Below are 21,199 nucleotides of genomic sequence, written 5' to 3' on the forward strand. Positions count from 1 at the left end.
ACTGGCCATTTAAATGTGCAGCTTTTCATACAAAAGAAGAAAAAGTAACACCAAGGTAATGCACTTTTTGTAACACATTACATTTTATAATAAGAAACTATTTGACATATTTATGAACTTTTTTTCTTTGTAAATATTGAGAAATATAACTTAGTTACTTTTAAAAGCAACTTTCCCCCCAATGCTTGAAAGACACAGGCTCCTTGCTTGTTTTTGGAATCACAGCCGCCAATGATGACATTTAACTCTTTTTTTACACAGTTTATGATGTTGGAGCATTTTGCCAAGTGGAAACTCCATAAGAGGATGTGTTCATGCAAACAGAGGTTTTTAAAAGACCAAGTTTCTGCTTTAACTGAATTATTGAAATTCTCCCAGTTTTGTGTGTACATGTACTCAATGTACTCAATAGGTCTCAAAAATAGCTAGGCCACCAAAATCAAAGGGCAAAACAATATTAAGGAGTTAAAGGCAAAGTAAAAAATCAAAAATCAGACCAAAACTGTCACATTGGGACTAACACTAAAGAATCTTGGGGTTGTTTTTATCCATATGACGATAACGCACAGTGTGATCACCACCATATTTTCATTGTTGTTTTGGTGACATCATCAGTGAGATGAAAGTGGTCAGTGGAAAGTGTTTTTCATGCTGAAGAAATACCAAATAAAGATATACATTTGTCAACTGATGGCACACTCAGGAGACTTTCAGCCTTGCGGGGGCAGCTGTAGGCTCGTGGCAGCCCTGGGCAGAGAAAAAATTGGTGGCCCCTTCACCCGCCCATGTCAATATGGTATCTTATGCACAGTGGATGGCCACGTCCATTGCGGACACTGCATAGCCGCCTCGTGCTCATGACACAAGCGTTTAACTTATGATAAAGTTCAGTATTGCTCCTTTCTGTGACGCAATGAAAGCCTCGTGAGCCGCCTTTCTCTTTCATTTCGAATAACCAGATTCGTGTATTCGAAATCTCTTCATTTTGCTTAGAATGGGTATGCGAATGTTTTGTCCCCTATCCGACCAGATATTCACAATGACTATTGCGCTAACACTAATACTTTATTAAAATTAGGTGAAACATTAACTTATAAGACGACTCGCCCACTTGCACTAGCTAGCTTCAGCTGTCAACTGTGTCTTTATTTTCTCTTTCTGCTTTATATTCAATATATATTGGTTTGGCGGCCCTGTGCAGGTGCACAGTTTGCACATGCCTAAGGCCGCCCCTGAGCCTTGCACCCTATGCTGCCAGCCCTGAAGTGGATTAGGCAGGGTCAAAATAAATTGATGGATGGGTAGTTTGTTAATCCTTTATCTAATATGGTATTATAATATAAACTTAGCAACAGTCAACTCTAACCAACGATACAGGCACATGCTGAGTGAGGCTCACTGCTATGCAACAGTCATGTCATCATAGCCAAATAGCCAAGTCTGCTACTGGCTGATGGAGATTTCCTTCAGCGCAGTGATAGAAGTTGGCACCTTGGAATCCCACCATCACTTTTGTCATCTTTGGGGATGATGGCTTGAAAGAGACTGAGAGTGTTGCCCTGAGTGATTCCTTACCAGTTACATTAGAGGCTCATCCGAGGTTGAGACAAGTGTAACTGACAGTGTGCAGGCAGGCTGACAGAGGCTCACTGCTGTGGAAGAGACGTGCCATCATGCTAAGAAGCCAATATATCACTGGATGATGGGCATTTCCTTTAGCAAAGTGGCAGAGATGATGATTTGTAATCCAAATGAGCCGAGTTCATATCTCATCTCTTATCATATCAGGCAGGATCGCTTAAGAGATACCAGAAGCGTTGCCCTGAATGATTCTTCGCCAAAGACATCAATTTTGTCAAATGTGAAACAGATTGAGGTGTTATAGATAACACACAATAAATACATTCTAATAATTCGGAGGCATTCTTACTATAATCAAAGAATTTGTATAAGAAATAAATTTGAGAGTGAGTATGTTTTTAAACTTTAACCATACACAGCACACAAAAACTCTGCTTTGATATTTATTTCATTAATATTAGGAGTTAGCTTGAATTATTGTTTAGTGCATCAAAGGCATAATTGTAAGATTCTATATATGATATATAAAAAAAAACTGACTGCATGCATGCCTTTTAAAAATTTCACCTTTTTTAAAAGTGCTGGTCACCCCCACCTCAGTTTATCTATTGCAGATCTTTAATGGGGAAAAATGATTTATTGATTTACCACGAGTACACCGTGTTCACAGATTGCAATTACTAAACACTAGTGTTGAATTAATCCTCAATTAGGCTTTTTAGGGATGATCCTTTGAGAGGTATGACCAGAATCTGGGGCTTTTAGAAACATCAGTGACTTTGTAGAAAGAGGATAAAGAGACATTCTCAAGCTGCTAGAAAAATGCTCTCAGCAGGTAGCAATTCACACTTCCAGAGAAAACCAAAAAGTGGTGCTGAGGAAACCATGACAGCATGAATTGAATTAAAGGGAATGGAGGAATGTTGTAGTGTGTAAAATTAAAAAGGTCAGGGCTTGTATCATTGTAATTTGGAAAATTTACAAGATAAATTAGGGCAAGCAAAAATTAACAAATGCTGGTTTACAAACATGGAACATAAATTATTTTAAATAAATGTAGTTCCCATTTTTTAGGTAAAAGAGCAGATCCGTGTCTTCTTTTTGCATTTAGTGTCCCCTTGTGCTTTGCAATAATTATAATTTTGTGCATTGTTATGCTGCTTGTCATAGCCAAATATGTACAGTTTTCTCTGGGCTCCATTTAAACATTTCAGTCAATGTTACTATTACATTATAATGTACTGATCTGATAATATCCGTAGACCAGCTGTACCCCACTTTATAAGATTACTCCATCCAAAATGCTGTGTTTTTTATGTTACTTACCCCATATGGTTTGTAGTAATGGCTGAGAAAAATGTTTAATCTCATGTTTTCATGGAGAACAGTGATAAGAAACTTATCAGAGAGAATTAGAATCTATGGAGACCAATGCTACACCACAGTGAACAATGTACAGTTGTTCATAAAAAAATGTTATGTTACTCATGTTTAGTGTTGATCAGTGAATTTCACCAAAGCGTTATTCACAACAAATTGGCTGTGTTTGTGTTTGCCCTTGTTTGTCAAATTATTTACTGATAATTCGACAAGTTTAGGACATATTTTTCCCCAGTGCCCCATAATGTTTTGCGAGGCCAGCACAACATCACCCAGAGCTGTGATAGCCAACACTGGGTGGGATCCCCTGGGTGTATAATGCTGATCATTTGCATTGCAGATTCTGTCGGACTTAGTGGTTGAATAGATAAGTAAATACTACAGGTTTTCAAAATTAAATTTTTATGAAACATGTACAGCATAAATAATGTGTTATCTTTGCTTGTCACCAAATGTACAGGTCGATCTTCAAGTTCCACGTTAGTATAAGAGAAGGAGTTGTGCTCCTTATGCATGCATAATTAGCCACGTGGAGATAAAAAAACAAACTTTGAAGAAGCCTGAGACAAAATACAAGAAACTCTATGAAATAATAATAATAATGAAAGATTTATTACTATATACAAGACGTTTCTATCCTTTTGTCAAATTCAAAGTGAACTTTATTGTCATCTCAACCATATACAAGTATACAGATAGACGAAATTGCGAAGCTCAGGGTCCACAGTGTAACAACATGACGTGCAAATAATAAATTTAGAAGTAAACTGCTCTTATTCTTACTATTTTAGAATAAAAGCATTCATTTGATTTCAGTCTGTAACAGCCGGTGTAATGTATGATCCTTGTAAAGGTTAGCTTTGTTTTGTTTTTTTTTAATTCACTTTTCATTCTCTCAGTCGCGTTCAGAATCAATCCATACAACCCCATCTGACACGGCTGTTTTCACATAAAGACGCGCTATAGCTCTGCAGTGTACCACGATGCATACTAACGTGCCCCCCGAAGGGTTCTGACACACAAACGCTGGCGAAGCTGCCTTCTTCGTATCTCACCGTCACTTGATTTTCTTTTTATTCAGTTTTATTGAGTGTTCCTGCCAGTCCCCACATGTTGCTGTATGCTGTTTCTTATCATGAAGGAGCATCTCTCACACCATTTCCATGAAAAAGACCACACTGAGAAGCACAACTCTGTAGCCATATTGAGACAGGCATGTGGTCTGTTCTGAAGATAGCTGGCCAAAACTAAAGCCTTAAATAGAGACATTTAAAGTAACTACAAGTCTGTTTGCCGCCAAAAACTACACATCACCCTTTATCAGGTTGTATGGTTGCCAATTTTCACTTGTATGTTGCATATTGATATTATTTATGAATATTATCAATAATATATTATTTAAAGTGTAACTTAACTCCTGCTTGACTTTTACTACACCTAATTGCCTGAGGTTATAAATGTAGAATGTAAGGTGGGGGGGAGAAGTTATATGGTACAATACCTTATAAACAGTAATAAGTCTGTGAGATCTGAGGCATTCTGACAAAGGCTACACATTAATAATACAAAATGAGAAAGTAGAGTAAAATACAGTATTACTCTAAAAAGACAAAACAAACTAGAAGAATTGACATGTGACATGAGTCTTGTGAGGTTTTTTCATGGATATTTTTGATATTGCCTGCTGTGGTCTAGCATTGGTCTCAGCAGACACCTATTCCATCAGAAAGTTTGTTACCTTGATTCTCCAGGAAAACAAGAGATTGAAACTTTTTCTCGGCTGTCATTACAAACTACATGGGACAAGTAACATATAATAAAAATATAATTTTTGGGTGGAGAATTCCTTTAAAATGCCTGGAGGTTACTCTGTTTTTATTTGTATTCTGTTGTTCTTCAACGATTAGCGCTAATGCATCCCACATGCATTGAAATGTTAGAAATAATGTGCTACAATAGTTGCCAAAAAATCTATATTCTCACAAAGGTTGGCTTTTATATGTATAATTATTACCCGTAAAAATATCTGTGATTAATTGATTATAGTGCAGACTGGGGTGAAAGGCTGCATTTTAGGGACCACTCAGTATAAAAGCCTGAAATTCTGATTATGTTGATTTACTATAATTATAAAGGGACAAATTGTATGTTTTATAGTAAGCTTGAGCAAGCTAATTCTGTGGATTTGCTCTATAAGTTTGCTAGTAAACTACAACTCTCTCATACCACCCAAGCTTCAATCATGAAGAATCCACTGCATCCATTGAACAGTGTCATTTCCAGGCAGAGGAGTAGCTTCAGCGACAGACTGCTGTCACCGTCCTGCTCCACTGACAGACTGAGGAGATCGTTCCTCCCCCACACTATGCGACTCTTCAATTCCACCCGGGGGAGTAAATGCTAACATTACTCAAAGTTATTGTCTGCTTTTTTATTTTTAGTTTTTTCATTTTTATTACTATTTAATTAAATATTGTTTCTTTGTATCAGTATACTGCTGCTGGATTATGTGAATTTCCCCTTGGGATTAATAAAGTATCTATCTATCTATCTATCTATCTATCTATCTATCTATCTATCTATCTATCTATCTATCTATCTATCTATCTATCTATCTATCTATCTATCTATCTATTATATAGTGCCTTACATATCTATCTATCTATCTATCTATCTATCTATCTATCTATCTATCTATCTATCTATCTATCTATCTATCTATCTAAGCTGAACATGTATATTTTGATTACTTTTAAAAGATATTTGTGTAAAAAAGTTTTAGATTACTTGTGTTTATTTGTTTTCTTAGTGTTTCTTTGGATAGTAGTTATATTTAACAACTTGTTGCTTTGTGTTGTGTTTTAAAACCAAGGTGCAAGCATTAGAAGCTGAGCTCGAGTTCCACAGAAGCATGTACAGCTTCCAAATCAAATATACTGAAGATCTAATCCAAGGCATTCGAAAGGCCTATAGGACTTTTCAGAAAGATGTAGCTGAGACTCTTTGTTCGCCATTAGAAGGTCAGTTTCTCAACTGCAAATGCAGAATTAAATACTTGTTCTATTTTCTAGTACTAATGTTTATTATTATACAGCATTTTAGTCTTGTACTTTAAGTACTGTTTTCAATGCACCAATAACCATTTTAATAATTAAAGTTGAATGGATCAAATATACTGTAGTTTCATTTATTGGGTTCATTTTCTTGTTATTTAAATGTCTTTATTTTGCATGTGCTTCTGTCCTGAGTATTCTTATGTTTTATTTTACATGTTATATAAATGTTTGATTTTGTGCCATGTCCCCTAAAATAGAGTTCCAGTGTGCTGGGGCAGCGTGTTTTCAGTACTGAGGGTCAGCCCTCCACCTTTATATTCGGGTGGAGATGTTGAGGTCCTCAGAGGTTCATTGAGTGTTGGAGTGTTAGGATCTTTATGTGAGGATTGTATTTTATTTTCTGTTTTTTGTTTATTTTTCCTACTGTTCATGGATTTGTTTGCTTTGGTGGACCTTTTAAGGAAGATCCTTTTTGCCCCTATTTTGCCTAATTTCCATTTTTGTTCTCTTTTTACATTTTTTGTGAATAAATTCTTCATTGGTAATGATTCTTCTTTGTGTCATTTAAGACAGAGGTTTTATGGTTTCCTTCTTTAAAGAACATTCTTTTAGATTTTGGACATTTAAAGTATACTTTCGAACTTTAAAAGTCTGAGCCTCATTTTTGGACAGTTGAAGCCTGCCTGTTGAGTTAGGAATCAAGTCTACTTTTGGGTCCCAGATCTGGTTATTAGTAGTAGGGTTTAGGAAATGTTGAGGCCTGCACCCACTTTTGTCATTTTCAGCACAAAAGAGGTGGGGTCCCACCTGGGAAAATCCACTTTCAAAAAAAAATCAAAAACTCAAAAGCTGCCAGTATTACACTCTGAAGTCTTGCGTTTTGAGTAGTCCATTCTCCAACATTAGCCATCAAGCTCTCCCCTGGAGTCAGATCTAAGGAGGAAATAGACACTGCTTCAATCACTGCACAGTTTAATTTAATCCCTATAAGCATGGCAGCATTGTTACACAGTATACCAGACTATATTATATACAGTATATAAAATTAACCTTCATCTCTGTCTTAATTCAAAGCTTATGATTTGATATGTTCTAGAAATTCAAAAAAATCAGATAGTATTAACCTGGTTCTTAATGCCAACATAATGGCAGAAACAAAAAACAAGAGAATTGTCAAGCATATCGCAAAAGGTGATTAAGGGATAAAGAATGAGAAAGAATAAGTAGACAAGATGAATTGAATTGAATTGAGTTCCTTTATTGTCATTGTACACAGTATAATGAGATTCAATGTGCAACTGCTCCACAAAAAAAAAATTATCTTCCCATAAAATGACAAAAATAGTACAATAAAACATACGAATATACTGTACGTTATGAAAACATAGGTACTATATATATATATATATATATATATATATATATATATATATATATATATATATATATATATACTTGTAGTGCAAAGTGCTCTGTAGTGTTTGCCAGATGGGAGAAGTTCAAATAGACTATGGCATGGGTGAGTGGGATCCATGCAGATGCTGGTGGCGTTCCTAAAGCAGTGTGTGTGCTATAAATGTCCTCCAGGGCTGGAAGCTGCACCCTGACAGTCCTCTGTGCTCTCAACACAACCCGCTGTAGAGCTTTCTGATCAGCAGCTATGCTGGTGAGACACCACACACAGATACAATGGGTTAAAATACTCTCTGTGGTGCAGACATTTACAAGCAAGAAGTAATACTGAATATACAGCAATCAAGCAGCATGTCAATTAGGTGATGACTCATAGACATGCAAGACAATCCCAGGTACGCCCCAGACACAGAAATGCACAGCAACAAACAGGAAGATTGTAAAATAGTGGAGAATCCCAACCATATGAATACATTGCTTTTACATCTTTACATTGATGTTTTCCTTAATGACCACTTCTGCATCAGCAATGTCATCAATGTCAAGTTTTATTTTTTCATGTTGAAAATACAGGAATGTGTTTCCAAAATACATTAGGGCTTCTAAAGGAACTGAAAGAAGTAACTGTTTACAAAACATAAGAATTATCAACAGCTCTTTATCTTTAACTCCGTTTTTATTTTCGTTTAATTTGAGGATCATAGGGCCATGTGTTTCACAAGTTCATCTTAATAAAAGGATAAGTTGTTCTCTATCTGTGTATCCATCCCATTGCCATGTCTCAGTCTATCCAACAGATGGCACATCACAAACATTTGTAGTAATAAAATGCATTGCATGCATCATTCCAGCAGATGACGCATCACATGCATTAACACTGCTTTTACATATTCCTTACTAAATGGCATGTAACAGAGGCATATTCATTGCATTTGCCATTCCAGCAGATGGTGCATTGCACACATTTGTAGTAATGCATTTTATTACTACAGATATCTGTGATGCTCCATCTGTTTAAATGACAAATGGAATGCATTTTATTACCGTACTACATGCATTACAAAAAATGTTAATGCTGTGGTCTACACTGATTACTTAGATTTATATTTTAGATTACATTTAGATTTAGATTGCTTAGATTTAGATTTCAGATCTTAGACAGGTAGCACAGCTAGTGTTAATACAATAAGTATAATACTATATGTTAATATGCTTAGAGAAAAGTAAAGTAAATTTCCTTAAATGTAGCCTAAAACTTCTTTGTTAATCCCAAATTAATCTTTGTTATGAAGCACTACCACAAAAAATTTAAATAAAATGAAAATTGAATAACTCTGCTTTAATAGTATTCATGGAAAACCACAATTTCATTAAAAGCATCTTGTTGAAAAATATAAATCATTGGTCATGCACTTGCCTGTAATAATAAAATATGCCAATATAATTCTCATTAAAGTATTTTTGCAATATTATATTTTGAAATTAAATTAAATAAATTAAAATGAATTATTAATTGGTTGGAAGATTACATCATACATTAATTATCCATTTTTGTGATAAATCAGTTGTAGACTGTATGAGGGAATGCCTGGCCTAACAGAAGGATCCCAGGGCAAGGGCACTACCATGGTGATCCCAAAATAGCAAAAGGTGACATCTTTTATTTCATAGTATGGAAAGGTAGGGGTCCCCATAGGTTTGTTAGCCCTGAAAACTGTTAGTCAGGGCTTAAGTGCACAAATGAGAAGAAGAGGGACAGCAAGACAAGAAGGTTACCAGGGTAGAAACCTGTAATGCTCATCATGTGTATTGTTTCCTGTTGATGCTAAAGGGCACGAAACCCAGGGGTGCCTTGGATGACTGACCCTCCATCCAGTGAGAGAGAGGAGCAAAGTTACAAGACCTTCTGGCCGCAAGATTTCAGGTGGACCAAGATGTCTTGCAGTTATGACCTGCTACCATGGCAGTGCCTTTATCCCTGGCACTCTTACAAGCCAGGCACCCAATCACAATGAGTGAAAACAGTAATGATAAAAGGTTCACTCACTCTTATTTTAAATGCTTGTGGTTTACATTAACATTTAACTTTTTACACTTCATGTGCTGAATGGTTTATCATTGGTCAGCATAGTGGTACAGTTCTTTGTGCTTTTACATTAGCACTCTATGTGCCTTTTGTAGACTCTATATGTTTCTTTGAGCTTTCCCCTGAATATTTTCACTCATTTACTTTGGTGTTCTAAAGACAACGTTAGTTGGCAACTCTCAGTGGGCCTGTTGTGACTGAATTTCAATGTGTCTGTTGACAGATTGGTGTCCAGTCTAAGAATGGTTTCTGGATTTCCATCAATGCTTTAGGAAAAGGGGGCTCCCCAAGATACTGTAATGATTAAAGCAGTTTCATAACATAGATGGATGTTGTAAAATGCCAATATGAGAAACCAGATAATTTGATTTTTATATTTCTAACTAGCCGAAGTACCTGGCATTGTAAATGGGTATATTTCTATAATGGGTTAAGGAACAAAAGCAAATACATATGTGTTTTTGAAAAGTTGACCCTTTTGTCAATGCTGGCTGAACTGGTATTATCACATGCGCCATCTCTGCTACCTCTCTATCAATTTGTTTGCTGTCATAATTTGAGACTTTTTTTCTTTTTGTGTCTAATTTATTCTATAATTGCCATAACTTCTTGTGGGGTTGTAAGAATTAATGGTAGTTATTTGTATTTCCTTCTTTAGTGTGGTTCCAGAAGTAGATGTTAAATCCCACATTTTTAAACTGGATGGCTTGTTGAATAATTGAATCTTTCGATTGCAGAAAGCATATACAGTATCAGGGGCTGGGGGATTGTGTTTCACAGACATTGCTTCAGGTATCCATATTATTACAGGAGGCAGCACCAGCACTAAGTCCATAGTGAAGATGGTTTAAACTTTATTATTTAGTGTTGATTTATGATTGCTACAAATCACAATGATAAATTGGCATGAAAGCCTAAAATTATAACTACCTCATTTTAAAATGGACTTGAATAAATGTCTGCTATCATTAAACAGTAAAAGTTACTAAAGCTGTCCTCAGCCATTCTCTTTCTACCATATTCTGAACAACAACTTGAGCATGTCTCTTACGTACTTAGTAATGATATGCAGATGTATCATCGTGTTGGATCCTTCAAAAGTATAATGTTTTGTTTTTGTCAAAATTGTAGTGTCTTCAGTTTTCAGAGTTATTGTCACTTCCACACAGTGCATTAAAATTCTTATCTGCATTGTCAGAAACTCAACTCAGAGTCATGGAAAGGTTTGGGGCAGCCACCTGTATAATTGATTTCCTGGCTGCAAAGTTGAGCAAGTAAATACAGCACTGCTGTGCACAAAACCAAGTCCAAAACAGAAGTGAGGGAATAGGGAAAAGGTACAGGCTTTTAAAGGGGAAGACAGGAAGTGAGATCATAGGGGTCAGGCTCATGAAGGCCTTCAGCCATTGGTTCGAGCCTGGACATGACATCACAGGGGCCTGAGCCGGCAAGGTCTCCTTCCATAGGCTCGGTCATAGAAGTGACGTCAAGAGAGCCAGGTGGAATCTCCCGTGAATGGTCTGCAGACAAGGGAGAAATCCATCCTGGTATGCCTCGGAACTGCCCTTACTCAAGTGCATGTGTGTGACAGCATGTTTTATCAACACGGAGCAGGCCATCCCTGGCTTGTCAAGCATCCAAAATCTTGCACTGTTGGCTATGTACTGTATAATATTCATCGATCTATCCATCCATCTGTCCACCCAAACCTGCTTTATTATGAGCAAAAAAATCACAAAATAATAGATAGTGGTGAGTTTCCAGCTGCATAAAGTTTCACAAAATTGATGTTGAACTTTGTTTTGGAAATGCAAAACTCACTAAAAAGTGTTTTTTGAGTTTTAAGAAGTTTTTTGAGAAAGGAACATTGCTCCTTAAGGGTTTGACAATATCATATACCCCATTTGTACCTGTATATTTCTTAGAAAAAGATCTACCGTATATACTCATGTATAAGTCGGTTCTTGAAACCCCAAATAGCGATCATAAAATCAGACCCCAACTTATACACCTTTTCAAAAATACAACACATTTTTTTTTTTTTTTTACATCTTCTTGCTTCCTTCAGTCTCGCTTCAGTTTCTCAGACTCATTGAATTTTGTTATAGCAACGCAGTTACCAATTTTCTTTCGCCACTTGAATGACTTTTAATTTAAAACCAGCTTCATATTTTCTTCTGATCAAATGCTCCATTCTAGATAAAGGATGCTCATACGATAAATGTGTATGAGGGTGTGAGATACAAAAAAAGACAAAACGGTGCAAATGTCGCTTTGGAATAGTTCGGGTATTACTGTGTGGTCACGTGGGCACAATACATAGGAAAAAAAAAGACAGTGTGCTCCTTGGTTACTCTCTCAGGTGGGCATTAGCATATCATAATCTCTTGGACCAATAGCGTCAGTTTTCCACATTTGACTTATACAACTGACATTATAAAATACTGGAGATTATATGATAAAATCAAGCGAGAGAACTTAAACATGAGTGTATACGGTAGATGAAAAGAAGCAGGGATAAACTCTTTTAGAAATTCAATTTGGCAATACACTACCCACAATGAAACAAAATGACATACTCAGACCATAACTGTAACTGCAGTCTTACGTGTTGTGCCTCTTTGGCCGGTACAAAACTCTGTTCGCACTGATAATCCCATAAGCCCCAGTTGCACTCCTGTTACCTAATGGGAACTGTAGTCCCCGAATCAGCACCGGTTTTTCACTTGACCCCCTCCATTACAGTCCCTCTACCCAATTCCCCAAAATTTTTAGTATTGCATGATTGGTGAACAAACAGAGGTTGGGATGTGGTCGGCTGGCGCCCTGCCCGGAGTTTGTTTCCTGCCTTGCACCCTGTGTTGTCTGGGATTGGCTCCAGCAGACCCCTGGGACCCTGTAGTTAGGATATAGCGGGTTGGATGATGGATGGATGAAACAGAGGTTGGGAGCCTGCACTGATAGTGTGTTGCCACACTCACCACATGCCGAACCACCTGGACCCAAATGCAGCAGGTGATACCTCACCACCACAATGGAACAGTTTGAGGTTTTTAATGGTGGCTGGAGTGAAAATCCTGCCACCAACCCCTAAGATTTCCCTGTAAATTGGAGGACCCCCTTACAGTGCTGGATGCAGATTAACATCAGACCCAGGACGAAGCAATTGCAGGTTTGGGGCCTTGTTCAAAGGCCCAATGGAATAGAGTCACTTCTGGCATTTACAGGATTTGAACCAGCAACTTTCTGATTGCTTCCGCATATCACTAGCCTCACAGCCACCACTCTGCCTGAACAAATAGACTATGATTTTATTTATGTAGATTTCATTAATTTAAAAAAAATAGTATTTTTTGTAGACAAAGAGGTAGTTGTTGGGTAAATTTTTAATTGTAAATCGCCTCTGTCCAGGTTTGTTTCCTACCTTACGCCCAATACAACTAGGATAGGCGCTGGCCCCTTTCAGCTGTAAACATGGGTTCATTGGTTTAGGAAATGGATGTATGGATGAACAACTTTTTTCTTCCCTGCTCTCTACTTGATCCTTGGATTCACCTTAATTATTTAAATTGTCACTTTCAAACAAATAGTCTATAAGTCTTAAATCAAAAGTTCTTTCCAGCAGCAAATTAAATTCATTCAGTAGGCAGAAACCTGCTGATTACAAGGTTCAATTCAAGTTTAAATTTTCACATTATCATCAGGAAGGGCAGCATTTTTAACAGCAGCTCATACAGACTGAATGACATTTCTAGTTCATCCTTTTAAGCAAAATCTACAAATGATAAAGAACAGGAAACATTTTTGAGCTAGAACCAAATTGATTTTCAGCGCACGGCTGCACAGACTGAGTAGCAGACACGCAATCAAGTGGAGGGATGGACAGAGGAGGCGATGCACTGAGTTCTCACTACATTTAAAGTGCCGACGGTGCTGCTGATGGAATGACATTGATTTGGTGTGTGTGTGTGCTGGGGGGGTAATCAACTATATTAAATCGAGGTGGCATCTTCTTTAAAATGTTGTGGTAGTGTCCAGGCTGGCTTTTCAGTCAATCAGTGTATCTGTACATTCCATCACACATTTCACCAAGTGTGTCTTCACTAAATGTGTCACAAAGAAATTTCAATTTTGTATTTAATGCTTGAAACAGAAAAAGTTCCCATCTATGCCACATTCTATAGTTCCTCACTTCTTATCTGAATATAGATCTTCAGAATACATCCTGAAAATTCATTTATACATTTTCAAAAGATACAAACATGAAGAGATTGTCCCAATTTCCAGTGAAAAGGCTGGTCATTTGCCATATGGACAAGAAAATAACCAAAGAAATGTTGCATGTGATTTTGGTAATAATTTAGAACAGGGACTTTGTGGGTTTGCTTAGGTTTTAAACGTTTAAACTGAATAAAAAGCATGGGCACAACCCTAGCAGTCTCAATGTGTCCCTGAAGGGGGGGGCAGGAGTCTTGCATCAGTGAGAGTGGTGCAGATGAGACCTACTGTCCAGCAGAGATACTGTCTGCCTTTGGTGGAAAACACTGGTGGGAACCTAGTACAGACCAGAGCTCGATAAATAAACAGGGCAATTTTGTGGATGTGAGTATGTGATAGATGGAAGATTGATTTTGTTTGTACAAGGATTCCTCTCCCTTGTAATTCTTGTACACACATTATATGGGAAGAATGTCATGGGCAACATAATATGATGAGTTTTTAAAATTTTGAAGTAAATGCTATATAGCTGGCTGTGTTGCTACGAATGGTACTATTGACGGATCTAATTGTAGACAAAATAGCAAAACCACATACAGTTTGCAAAACCAATATAACTAGTATCTATTGGATAGAGGGGAATTAAACAGTTACGTTAACCTAGGAAAATGTATTGCATTGGCATTGGTCAGCAATTGTTAGCAAAAGAACATCCTAAACAATGCAAAAGTTTACAGAAGCACATTTCTGAGATTTATACAAGAGAAAATGTAACTAATGCTACTACAACACACATGTCTACACAATTAAAAGCTGACAAGATTGAAACAGGACAAATTGAAAGAAAGAGAAATTAAGTAAGCTTTCAGTCATAGCTGGTTGGACTGGAAATTGGTCACTCACAGGAGTGGACTGACTTAACAAATTGTGTTGTTTAATTTTTCTCCTTTCGATTACTGTTCTGTTGTGTTTCTGGCAATTGTATATTTGCTGCTGACTTAAACAAGCTGACTTAAACAATTAGATAGATAGATAGATAGATAGATAGATAGATAGATAGATAGATAGATAGATAGATAGATAGATAGATAGATAGATAGATAGATAGATAGATAGATAGATAGATAGATAGATAGATAGATACTTACTTACTTACTTACTTTACTTACTTACTTACTTACTTACTTACTTACTTACTTACTTACTTACTTACTTACTTACTTACTTACTTACTTACTTAACTTACTTACTTACGTAACTTACGTAACTTACGTAACTTACTTACGTAACTTACTTACTTACTTAATCCCAAGGGGAAATTCACAAATTGTGGGCCGGGAATGAAACTTGAGAATCAGCAATTGAACAAACTAGCAGATATGGGGGCAGACTTAAAAGAGGAGCTTAACTTTCTTGCATAGCTGTCTTTCTGTGATGGTGTTAAAAGCTTTAATTAGTTGTTCTAAAAATAAGAAAAAGGGAGGAATTGTTAGAGAAAATTTTTATGCATGAGTTTGTAAAGTGTTTTGAGTGTGCCTTTCATGCACTTTCTATACCATTTGTTTCCAGCACATTTACCATGGAGATGATGAGATCTTATGGCATTTAAACTTTTAACTGTAGTATTATATACAGTATAAGAAGTTCATATTAAATGATGTTTGCCAAAGACTTTTAATCTATTTAACTATTTTGGGAACTTTAGATTTAGAGTGTTATGGATTATACTATTTATCTTTATGTTAATTGTTGCAAACTAATGCTTTTATTAACTGTCTTATGCAAATTTTCCTGGTTTTTAAAACTGAAATCTCTGCTAACCTTACTTGGCCTGGCATAGAGAACTGACCTGTTCTTATGTGGGACTCCCTCAGGATTGTTGTAATAAAGTTCATCCATCTTGGAAATGTTAGAATGGTTATCTAATTGTTACAACCAAACAGAGCATTTGTTAATGTTATATTAATGCATTGTTAGTGTTATTTCACATGAGTATTCCATGTCTCTGGTTTATTTTTTATTTTGCTGTAATTTTGACAAAGTTTACTTTTGCTTACAGTTTATTTTCTTTTTATACGCAACGCCTTTTGAAGTCATATGACCTTGATCATTACGCTTATGACCTTGTAATGGTGTATACACGATGGACACAGTATTCATTAGCTGTCAGGGATACACGTTAAACAAATTTCTTTTAATTATTTCGTTTTTTTTCTGCCTTTTCTTCAAGTAGGCCCTAATGCTGGGTTTGTGTTTTTGCTAACAAATTCATTTTACTCATTTTATTTTTTGCCTTGCTTTTTTTTTCTTGGTTACCGAGTCTACTTTTTTATATCAGGTTTTTGATCCTTTGCTTTGTCTGACTACCAGTCCTTTTTAACATTTCACAGTATTTCTTTACTTTCTCCCAACAATCCTCAGATATTCTTGTGTTCCCACAGTTAAGGCCTTGTTTTGTGTACATAGCAGTAAGTGACTGATAGACAGAGCTAAGTAGCCCCTTGTGTTACTATCATTCTTCAGTGCAGTTGATGTTATCATATTTCAGTTAACTGTAGAATTAAAATGTTCACATCTTTCTCTTTTATTTTTACAGATGTACTTTTGTCATATTCTAGTCTGAAAATAACAACTTCAGAATCTGCACTTCGAGACTTTCTAACAGCTTTTAAAAATCGATCAGAACAAATCCAGGACGCAGTGGAAGCCCTAAAGCCATCAAATAATGAAGGTAAACAAACACTATTCAAATAAAAAGTGTTCATTTTTATTACAGCTAGTCTTGATGATCATGGTGTCTACGGCCTATGTTTTCAGCAGTGCATTATTGTGGCTGTTCGCAACCTGTGCTTTGCTGACATTGCAAATCAGGTTCTATCTAAAAAAAAAAAATGTGAATTTCTTGGGATTAATAAAGTATCTATCTATCTAAATATCTATCTATCTATCTATCTATCTATCTATCTATCTATCTATTACAATGTAACATTTATAAGACTAAAATTTGTGGCATGGTGCAGAAACCTTGTTGTCACATTTCTATTGTTTTCACCCTCTAAGTTATTGTCTAATCGAAGCATTTTATTTTCTATTAACAGATTTCTATAAATGATACCACCCCAATGGTGCCATAATGGAGCTTAGTTATAGTACAGTATTTATCTTCTGTTGTTTACAGGTTTTGCAACCTCTCCTGGGTCACGTAATACATTCGATGTCAGGACTGAACTGATGATCTTGTGGTTTTAAGTCCAATGATTTACCAACTGTCTGTTCTGTTAAGTGTTTTACATTTATGTTTCTTTCCTTAGCAGACTCTTAGACAACATAATCAAATCAATCTGGGGGACTGCTTAGGAGCAAGTGTTACAGGACAAGGGTACAAAATTGATCATGACAAGAGCTCAGAACAAATTGCAAGCTAGTTACACTTCCTTGCTTACAAAAACCTGAGAAAGCCATTATCAATTAGACAGGTTTACACAGAACAAGAGAGTCTTCGAACACAACTTAATCACACTGAGGGAACTGAAATTTAGAATGGAGGTGTGCAGCTCGTTTTAACAGATAGGAGCTATATATGAAAAAAGTTTATATTCATATTTGATGCCATACAGAAGTGGCATCACAAATTTCATTCATCAGTAGACCAGAGTGGGCACAAAGGAACATAGGACCTCATAGAAGTCTCAGTATATGTAGTTGCTGACCCAATGTCTACACTGTGGGCAGTCATCAAGGATTTGAGCTTAATACGTCCAGCTACAGGGAACTAATATAATAATCTGAAAAGATTAGTGACATATTCCAGTCTCGGCTGGTTGAACACCAGATATGCCGGGGCATTTTGAATCATCTGCAGTGGATTGGTAAGACATGATAGTACTCCTGTCAGCAGAGAGTTGCAGTAGTCCTGACTTGACAAAGCCTAAGCCAGGACCAGGGCATGTGCTGCATATTCATCAGATACTGCCTGATCTTGCAGATGTTGTATGCAGTGAATCTGCAAGACCAAGAGACAGTTGCAAAATGGTCAGTGAAGGACAGCTGGTCATCGATTTCCTCCCCAATTTTGCATATTGACTTGGTGGTTGTTAGCGATAGTCATCCAAGATAAACAGAGATTATATGCTGAATACATACTGGGATAACCAAATTTCCCAACTTTGCATATAATGCCAATACATGGAGCTATGTCAGGACTGGGAGAATACCTTTATTGACACGCACGTGGAGTCACTGCAGTACCATGAAGGAGACGACTGAATTATAGCTATTGAGTACACTTCTTAAATACATTTAATTATAGGAGTACATGATTAGTAGGCAATTCTCATGTCATTGCAAGTTACTGATAAACGGACCCAGAAGTCTGGTACTCTGGATTACACTGGTTCTTATCAATACTTGACCTTGTGCAAAAGTAACAGCAGGACTGGGTCACAGATCAAGAGAATTTACTTAAAATGCTTTCAAAGGGTGCTATGGTCAAAAGCTAACAGTTAACAACAGTATAATCAAATACTGAAAATCATATTTAACAGTAAAAATCAACTCTGATGTTCCCATGAAAGGAGATGTAATGGCAAATCTTTGATTCATGATGGTAGATTTAAGGATAATATGTTATGCTACTGCATATTTGCAATAAATATGGAACTGTTTTATTTTAAGTCAAATGTTTTTTTTCTCACAGGGAAGTTTAATATATCATTAGGGTTATTATAGACCAACCAGTAATGACATAAACTCAACAATCAAACAAAAAAAGCACATAAAATATATTACCAGCTCAGCACACCACAGCGTAGAAAATCACACTGGCCATCACAGAGTTATAGAGCATGTGAAAGATGTCACGTCCCACAGTAAAGGAACGCAATGTACTAAGGAAGAAGAGCCTGCTCTGGCCTTTCTTCTATAGTTCCTCTGTGTTCCGAGACCAGTACAGTCTGTCATTAATGTGGACTACCAAGTACATATACTCCTTGAATAGTGGATTTCATAGTATGGAATGAAGGATTTTAATTTCCAATTTCGATAAAACTGAAATGTAGTATAAGGTGAAGCAAGGAGTTAACCTGAAACAGTTGTGGACGCTGACCCAGACACACACAGACGGTCACCTTATGTTCACCCAACACACGTTAATTTTGCAAATATTTACAGTTTTTAGTGCACTCACACACCCCAGTGCCTTCAGCACCGATTCCCCCAATGTCCAGGCCTCTCAGTCTCTGTGCCTTTCTCCTGGCCGCCTCTAGTCCTCCCTCCAGCTCCGTCCTCTTCCACCCGACTTCTGCCGATGACTGGAGGGAGGCAGCCCCTTAAATGGGAACCTGGATGGGCTCCAGCTGCCTCCCGGCATTCGTTTATAGCCACACCCCAGTGTGGCGGAAGTGCCGGCTGCGCACCCGGAAGCCGTCCGGGTGTCCCCGGTCGTTTTCCCCCCAGCACTTCCGCCACACCAGGATATTTAGGCACTGGGGCGCCGCCTGGCGGTGGCCACGGGTCCCTACAGGGCTGGGCTTCCAAGCCCTTCACCCGAGGCCCCCAACATAACCAGGGCGGATGCCCCCTCGCGGTCTGGAGGAGGCACAAGTCCTCCTCCGGTCCTCCTGGGCGTCCCGACCGGTGCCACATGGGATATTCCGGCACCGGGGTGCCGCCTGGCGGTGGCCACGGGACCCTACAGGGCTGGGCTTCCAAGCCCTTTACTCGAGGCCCCCAACATAACCAGGACGGACGCCCCCTCGCGGTCTGGAGGAGGCACAAGCCCTCCTCCGGTGCTCCTGGGCGTCCCGGCCGGTGACCACACAGTTCAAAAAGATGAATTAGCACAAGTGATTCTTTGATAATGAGTGATCTTAAATTTGGGTTAACTCATCATATAAGAAGGAGCGGCTGCCAGCAAGAAAATATGAGAATTTAAATGTATACTTCCAAAAAAAACAACAATTAAATTCACAAGGTACACATTAAATCATTTTTTTTAGTGTTTTAGTATGGTACAGAGTGAAGGGAATTTACAAATCACTCCTTTTTGGTTTTATTAGCATTTTCCTCACTGTTCCAACTTTTTTGGAATTGGGGTTGTATTATTAGGAATTAGGTGAATACCAAATCATGTTCCAGGTCAGAATAATGCTGGAATATGTACAATGCTCAAAAAAAATTAAGGAAACGCTTAAATCACACATTGGATCTGGATGAACAAAATATTCAAGTGGAAAATCTTTTCTGAGTAATACTGTGTCATTTGTTCAGAACAAAATGATGCAACAATGTTCAATGAAAACCAAAATTACCAACCCGTTGAGGGCTGGGTGCAACATCACTCCAAAAACCAAACTCAAAAATTGAAATCACAGGCTGTGTCCAATTTGCATGAATTTCATGACAGTAATTCATAATGTGACTCAGTAGTGTGTATGTCCGCCTTTATGGACTGCCGACAATGTCTGGGCATGCTCCTGATGAGACGGCCGATGGTCTCCTGGGGGATCTCCTCCCAGACCTGGATCATGGCATCTGTGAGCTCCTGAACAGTCTGTGGCGTTATTTGGTGGTTTCGGATATACTAATGCATAACATCCCAGAGGTTCACAATTGGATTCCGATCAGGGGACTGTGCGGGTCAGTCAGTGGCATCATGATTCAGGAACTGCCTACACACTCTAGCCACATGAGGCCGGGCATTGTCCTGCCCCAGGAGGAATCCTGGTCCCACTTATCCAGCGTGAGGTCTGACGGTGGCGCTGAGGATTCGATCCCGGTGCCTAACAGCAGTCAGGGTACAATTGGCTAGTACATGGAGGTGTGACACTGCAAGGATATGCCTCCCAAGACCATCACTGACTGACCACAGAACTGGTCATACTGGATGATGTTGCAGGCTGCATAATGTTCACCACAGTATCTTCAGACTCTTTCACATCTGTCACATGTGTGATCATTGTGAACTTGCTCTCACAAGTGGAGAAAACAGGGTGCAAATGATGGAGCTGCCATTTGTGGTATTCTCAAACTATGAGCACAGGTCCTCATGCCATCCTCTTGAAGTCTGTTTATGACAGTTTGGTCAGAAACAAGCCCACCAGTAGCCAGCTGGAGGTCATTTTGAAGGGCTCTGGCAGTGCTCTTCTTGAGCAGATACTGGTCCTGCTGCTGGGTTGAGGCACTTCTACAGCCTTGTCCAGCCATTCTTCTGTAATGGCCCATCTCCTGGTATCTCCTCCATGCTCTTGAGATTGTTCTGGGAGACACGGCAAACCTTCTTGCAATGACACATATGGATGTTCCATCTTGAAGGAGCTGCACTACTTGTGCAACCTGAATCAAATGCAGGTACCGCCTCATGGTAACAGTAGTGACAAGGACACTAGCAAAATACAAAACTATAGAGAGCAATTACAGTGCATCCAGAAAGTATTCACAGCGCATCACTTTTTCCACATTTTGTTAT

At 37.9% G+C, this 21,199-nt stretch overlaps 1 protein-coding gene across 1 annotated transcript in view; it reads left to right on the forward strand.

Annotated features, from left to right (window-relative positions):
- LOC120532397 overlaps positions 1–21,199 on the forward strand; it is a 319,948-nt gene that overhangs the window by 272,550 nt on the left and 26,199 nt on the right. Inside the window, exons 9-10 of the mRNA XM_039758350.1 lie at positions 5,834–5,981; positions 16,331–16,465. Of these exons, the coding sequence (XP_039614284.1) occupies positions 5,834–5,981; positions 16,331–16,465 (283 nt within the window). The remainder of the gene's footprint in view (positions 1–5,833; positions 5,982–16,330; positions 16,466–21,199) is intronic.

The sequence above is a fragment of the Polypterus senegalus genome, chromosome 7 (assembly GCF_016835505.1).
Source record: "Polypterus senegalus isolate Bchr_013 chromosome 7, ASM1683550v1, whole genome shotgun sequence".
NCBI classification, from domain to species: domain Eukaryota; kingdom Metazoa; phylum Chordata; class Cladistia; order Polypteriformes; family Polypteridae; genus Polypterus; species Polypterus senegalus.